Source organism: Cenococcum geophilum (genome assembly GCF_001692895.1).
Source record: "Cenococcum geophilum 1.58 unplaced genomic scaffold K441scaffold_17, whole genome shotgun sequence".
NCBI lineage: Eukaryota > Fungi > Ascomycota > Dothideomycetes > Gloniales > Gloniaceae > Cenococcum > Cenococcum geophilum.
Genome location: NW_027137575.1, coordinates 190,429 through 197,643, shown reverse-complemented (window position 1 = coordinate 197,643; position 7,215 = coordinate 190,429). Strand labels below are relative to the sequence as shown.

General features: G+C 40.3%; 1 protein-coding gene across 1 annotated transcript; it reads left to right on the top strand.

The window, feature by feature from the left end:
* The first annotated feature begins 740 nt into the window (after positions 1 to 740).
* K441DRAFT_658590 (aspartyl-tRNA synthetase-like protein) lies at positions 741 to 2,836 on the top strand. Its single transcript, XM_067648375.1, has 4 exons — positions 741 to 1,569; positions 1,613 to 1,777; positions 1,861 to 2,162; positions 2,215 to 2,836. The coding sequence occupies exons 1-4, from the start codon at positions 780 to 782 to the stop codon at positions 2,575 to 2,577; spliced, it is 1,620 nt and encodes a 539-aa protein (XP_067504712.1). The 5' UTR covers positions 741 to 779; the 3' UTR covers positions 2,578 to 2,836.
* Positions 2,837 to 7,215: the final 4,379 nt, after the last annotated feature.

The following is a 7,215-nucleotide window of genomic DNA, read 5'->3' as shown; positions in this document are numbered from 1 at the left end:
TGTTATAGTTACTTAAAGTTAGTATATATTAAGAATCGCCCAGTTTATAGCAAACGCGCGCCTATAATCTCTTAGACGCTTTGTAGAGAAATTTTGGGGTTATAGGGGGGCTAGGGAGTAGCGCGACGTTCTATTGGCTTAGGAGTTCGTAGGAGTTAGTGCGCGCCGCTAATTAGCTTAGGAGTTCGCACGAGTTGGTAGAGTGGGGCTGTGGCGGGAGAGTGGGGCCATACAACGCCACAAATTCCTCGGAGAAGCGGCTGAGGCACTGAGATAACGTAAATCAGCCCCATCCTTTAGCTCGGTCACGTGATACGCAGCGAAGCTGCTCCTCCGCAGGAAGGTCTGAGATTTTTTAGTGATGCTTTCTTAGTAAATCGACTTTGAGGTACAAGTTATCCCTGGCGTTTAGTATTAGAAGGGAGGTATCTAAGAGCAAGGGAGTAGTAAGGGGACATTATCGATATGCTCAGTTATCCCTTAGTCCCTTGGGAATCATCACGTATAATAAGCGCTAGATATCTCTAGTTATCAGGAATCAAGCCGTTCCCCTGAAGGTATAGTCCCTTATTCCTGCCAATTTCAACAATCTTGAAGTCACGAAAAAACGCGGGACTGTGCGCAGGTGAGTGGTGGAATACGTTAAGTGACTGGTACTGCCTAATTGGCTTGATGTCATCAATCACGTGATCAATCCCGCACGCACAGAGTTTTCCACATCATTGACTCACCTTCAATACTTCACCTTCAACACTTTGTTAGTGAGACCCAACTCCAACATGACAGAATCAGAACCTTCGTCACAACCAAGCAAAAAAGCGCTCAAAAAAGCCGCAAAGGAAGCCGAAAAAGCTAAGAAGAAAGCTGAGAGAAGTGCCCTTCTAGAACAGCAAGAACTTGAGCTCCGACAACAGGAAGTAGTAGATGATTCTGCTGCTGAAAACTACGGTGAAGGAGACAATTTCTATCCGCAAACTGCTATCGATAAATGGATCCAGCTTCGCAATATCGAAGAGCACGAAGACCGAGAGTGTGTCTTCCGGGTTGCTGTGGCCAACACCCGCTCACAATCCGCAAAGCTTGCATTTCTTACACTGAGTCAAGGCCTGGAGTCCATTCAGATGGTTGTCGCTGAGACTCCCGAATACGTTTCTAGGCCAATGATCAAATTCGCCGTCAACATTCCCCCCGAGTCAATTTGTACTGTTTTTGGCGTCGTCAAGAGAACGAGCGAAAAAATTCAGAGTACAACAATTCAAGATTTCGAACTTCAAGCGAGGAGAATTTATATCGTTTCTAAAGCACAGTTGCCGCTACCATTACAGCCCGCGGACTCAGAAGGCCCGCTGCCTTTAGAAGACAAAGCTCCTACCACGGAAGTCAGCCAAGCCCAACCTCTGGTGTCACTGAATACGAGACTAAACAATCGTGTACTCGACTTGCGAGCCAAACTCAACCACCGTATCTTCCTCATTAAAGATGGCGTTGATTCTTTATTTCAAGAATTCCTCCGCTCTCATGGCTTTATCCGGATCCATACCCCCAAGATAATGGGCGCGCCGACCGAAGGTGAGCTTTCAGCTTGTAAACCAGACACAACTAACTCAGCTAGGGGGAAGCAGCGTGTTTCGTCTCGACTATTTCCATAGAAATGCTTATCTCGCTCAGAGTCCGCAACTGGCCAAACAGATGGCTATCCAGAGTCGGTTCCCGAGGGTGATGGAGATAGGTCCGGTCTTTCGCGCGGAGAACTCCAACACAGTTAGACATTTGACTGGTAAGTATTATGCGCTGATCCTCAGAAGCAGCTTTGATGACACGTCGATGAGGCCGCGAGGATCCAAACTGACTGAGTAACAGAGTTTACTGGCCTCGACATGGAAATGGAAATCCTAGAGGATTATCATGAAGTAGTTGACATACTCGAGAAGCTTATGCTTTTCATATTCAACGGCTTAAACGAGAGGTACGGCAAGGAAACCGAGCTTATACGGAAGGTCTACGCCGTAGAACCATTCAAGCTTCCAGCTGTTTCGAATATCCCCCGAATCGAGTTTTCTGAGGGTGTCAAGATGCTGCGGGAGGCTGGTGAAACTCTGGATGATTATGACGACCTCACAACTCCTCAGGAGAAGAAACTGGGTCAACTTATTCTTGAGAAGGTAAACTCTACACAGATACAACCTATAGACTGTCCAGCTAAAGAGCTACTAGTATAATTCCGACTTCTATACTCTCGACCAGTTTCCCACTGCTGTGCGTCCTTTCTATACTATGCCTTCCAAGAAGAACAAGAGCTACTCAAACTCTTTTGATATGTTTATGCGTGGACAAGAGATTCTCTCTGGCGCGCAACGTATTCACATCCACGATCTCCTCATCGAGAGGATCCGAGAACATGAAATGAGTCCAGACTCGGATGGTCTACGCGATTATGTTGAAGGCTTCAAGTTTGGATGTCCTCCCCATGGCGGAGGCGGAATTGGCTTAGAGCGGATTGTACAATTCTATCTCGGTCTTCCTAACATTCGGATGACTTCCTTATTCCCACGCGATCCGAGTAGAGTACTGCCTTGAATAGTAGACAATCGATACACTGTTGCATTAAAGCATTGGATGGTCGCTGCGTAGTTGGGATTCTGGCCGTAAATAGTAACGGAGGTCACGGGCACGAGACAAGCCCCGGCCATTTGCGCTAGTTCGGTAGCTGCTATAGCACACGAATGGCCTGAATCTGGGACACCAGTTAGGATTGCACCGCCACAAGCTCAGGTTGCTTAGTCGCTGCTCAGTTTTAAACCCTTGTTTGCTCAGGTGCAAAAGCGGAAATGGACTTTGGTGGGGTCCGTTTTTCCCATAGAGAACATGGGCTAACGAGAGCGACTACAGTGGCATCCCAGTATTTGACCATTCCTATTTCTCACATCAAGCAGACTAATTTCTCTGTTAGTGAGCTTTGCGGCATTTTGCCGAAATTACGGGGATTACTGTACTCTTGCAGCGGGAGATCATTGTTGGAACGACGAGGCCACAAAAGTAATAATCACATATATAAACACCCAATGGCAAACCTTTTGCCAAGATGTTCAGGCTCACCAGGACAAAAGTTTTAGTTCGATTAAAGATACTTTTGATCGAGCCATAGCCTTATATGCGTGATTATATCAATTATATTTCCAAGGACCAGCCGCTGATTATATCTAGCTGGTGCTGCTAATATTCAAAGTAGTTTAATAGAAACTTTGGCTGCTAACCTAAGACACAGACAGGACCTACTCCTTTCCTCTATAAAGCAGTTATGCGATAAACTTAAGGATGGACTACTATAAGTGCAAAATATATTGCGATTTATATCAATATTAACATAAAGCAGAGCCTTTAGAAGAGATACGTTATCTAGTATCCGCACTTTAATTATAGGCCAACTTATAGAAGACTCCTACCAAGCTTATAATGCGGTAGGCGGTTTATTTAAATTTTCATTTCCTATACCAACGTTTAATATACTAACGTGGCACAAATAGGCCGCGGTAGTAACTTAGTACGTAAGGGTATTATATAAAAAGGCTTTGGGGATAAAAATCTCTTTAAAAAACTCCAAAGAGAGTTTAGGAAGAAATTCTCTACACTAGGCTATAACTATAACAGCAAGATATAATAATAATGATTCATTCCTTAACGTCTGATACGGATCCTATGCGGCCCACGCAGACTACTCCGTACACAGGGGAAACTTGTAAATTTACAGGAAGAAAACCCCTAATATGTTGGGGGAGGAAAAACCCTATGAGCAACCCCAGTAGGATAAAAAACCCCGATTTGCTATGTCCGCACATAGCAGCGGCCCTGCGGGCCTACGGCTACGTCCTGTACCGCCCTCCTTGGATGTTCGAACTCCTTGGGAACCACTACTTCCTTCCTTAGCTTATCCAAAGCTAGGGTTCACTACGTCCTAGCTCGGCCTTGCCAATTAATTGCCGTGTGCTTTGTATTCCATATCTTAACCATCCCCTATATGCTATCTCCTGTAGACCATTACCATATACGCCTTGCCTCCCCCCCCCTAGAGCCATCGAAGGCGTAAGGGGGATTCATCCGTTCTAACTACCGTAATACTAACAGCGGGATATGTTGTATTTTGGGTATCTTTTGTGCCTAGGTTAACCTCTACCGCTTTACTAAATAAGAGTCTTCTATAGCTGGTTTTAAGGTTAAGTCCAGCACTTCTACGGAGGAGATAGCCGTATTAGCGAATAAAGTACGCTTCCGCTTACGTGTTATAGATAGCTAACTTATTATACTTAGATCCTTATAAAGAGGTTTATCCCGCTTTAGTAGACTATTTTTAAATATATTAAAATAGGGACGCTATAAGTCTACAGGAAGATTACTTACTATTATATATACCTCCGGTATTCTCTATAGAGGGGGCGCGTATACTAGCTATATCTAGACCGTTATCCTAATATTCTAGCAACCCGCTACCAGATTGGATATCCCCTATACTATAGCTTACTCTAGCTATATTATTCTCTAAAAATAAAGGAAATTCTATTATTAATTAGTAAATAAGAGCCGTAATACTATTAATATGCCTACCTAGACTACTTCTATTAAATAACCTATTTATAGCTAAGTTTATCTCCTTAACGCCTATAGCCTAGTTAGCCCCTTCCTAGCTAGGCTGGTAACTCTATAGTATTTATAGAGGAATAGGGCTAAGACTACCTTCGCCGTCTATACGTATATATTAGCTAATATCTATTATCTTATACTATTTAAGACGTAGATAATACCTTAATATAGTAAACCTAAAGGATTAATAGCTCTTACTAGAGCTAGTAGTCCTAGATCTAAAGAACGCAACACTTTAGAGTTTAGTAGATTAGCTAAGAAGTTATTAATATTAGCCCACTCTTTATTTTATTTGGGGGAGCTAGCTTTACTAAGGTTAGGTTCTATTATTTTAGGCTTCGCCTTAGGCTTAGCCTTAAATTTTATCTTAGGCTTAAGTATTAGAGGAATATAAGAAATATATTTTATAAGAGGAAGTAAAGGGGTAAGTAAAAGAGTGCTAAAAGAGGAGGCTATTTTAGTACTAAGATCTGCTAGCTTTTTTAGTTATAAGGATAGAAGCTAGTCTAGATATTAAAATATATAACTACCTCTCTAAGCTAAGGAGTACTACTTTATATACCGCTGCTAACAACGCCGCCTAAGGTAGGATTATAAGGAACCTGTATAAATGCCATATCCTAGCATATAAGCTTAGTTATAGGGGGTAGTATAAGTAAGCTGCCTATATTAGGAGGAGTAAGGACTAGCTTAAAGTCCTATCGCCCTTAGCGTCTCTAAAATAATTATATATTGTACTTATAGGCGCTACGGAGGCTTTATCGTAATAAGAATATATACGGCTCCCTAAGTAATTGGCTAGTAAATATCGCAAGAAACCCTCCAGACCGTTCTCTACATCTTAATATACCTATTTATATTATAATTTACCGTTTGTATCTTTTAGCTAATTAAGGATCTATATTACTTTAAACGAAACCGCCAATTATTAGCCAATTCTTTAATTATCGGCTAACCCCTTATATAGGATAAGGCTATATTAGATAACGTATTAATAACCAATTTTCGCCAGTATTGCCCTACGCCGGTTAGACGGTTGGCTTAAAGGGCTCTATTTACGTCTTATAGCGCGCCTAACGCTATTACTAAGCTGTTATTAGCTAACTTCTAGGCACTAACTCCCTGCTAGTTATATTACAATATTATAACTATACTAAACACTTTATATAAGGCGGAGCATTCTATAGGGGCTATAATGGCAATATAAAGGTTATAAGAACGAAATTAATGCCTTATATTAGTGATTTACTATATTATTACTAAGGGATTTAGCCCTAGCGGGATATAGATAACAGAGCGAGGATTAACTAGCGTATTTTACTAAAGGGCTAAAGTTAAAGAGTATAATATAAGGTGATTAGAGCTAAGATAATAGCATAAGCGCTATATATTCTTTAGCTAAAATATACATTAGGTAGTGCGCAGTAAATACTATTAGTAACCCTAAGGTAGAGAATAAGTTCCTAAATATATAGGCTAGTATTAACTATATAACTAGTAAGAGGTATTACCACTTTAACCGTAGCCGTAACTTACCTAAAAGGAAAGAGTAAAAGTTAATAAGAGAAGAATAGGGAGAGTGCGTAAAAGAGAAGGAAAGGTGTCTATAAACTGCTTATAGGGATAAGTTTAGAAATAGCTTCTCTAGCAGCGGCTTAGGGTACTTAGAAGTAGATGGTATAGTATATATAGAAATAAGACAATAACGAGGAGTAGATTAACGGAAGCAAAGTTAGGGATAGTGTATATACTACGGCAGAGTTTAAAAAAAAGCCTTATAATAGATAATTAGGGCGCAATAGAGGGGGCGGCTAGAAGGGGGTGGCTAGGACAAGCGGAAGAAGAGTAAGGGGGGAAATAGATAGAGTAGAGAGAAAAAGGTAAGAAGGATAGAGGATAAAAGACGGTAAAAGGAAGGCCTTTTATGGTGGTTGTTAAGGAAGATTGCTAGTTAGGGTATAGTGCGAAAGTTATAAGCAAGGCGCAGATTACCTAAATAGGGAGCCTCTATTTTCTAATACGGGCTTACTGTCTAATTATTTACCTATTTATAAATATTATATAAATATAATATAATTAAATAAGCTACTTATAATAAAGTTTAAAAATATTTTATAAAGTTATAGTAGTAGAGTATAATTATTATATTAATAAAGCTAAAAACTAGGTTTAAAAATATATCTTTAAATTCTAAAACTATACTTTACCCCCTAATATATTAATTATTTAGTTAAATTTACTAAAATAGGCTAATAAAAGATATTATAATTTAATTATATTATAAATTATAGCTATAACTGCTATATTAGTATATATATATTTTAAAAAAAAATAAGGAGCTCTTGCTATACCTGGCCTAAAAAGACCAAAACCAACTAAAAAGAACCCTAAAAAACACCTAGAGAATCCCCCTAAGATGCATACATCGTAGGGGAGGCACACATTAACCGACGGTGGCTCGCACTTGCGCGTAACCGCCAGATCTATACCTAATAACGGCCCTCTATAATAAAGACGGGCGAATACCACACTATAAAGCGGAAACACCTCTATTAAGAAGGCATTTAATAAAATATAAAG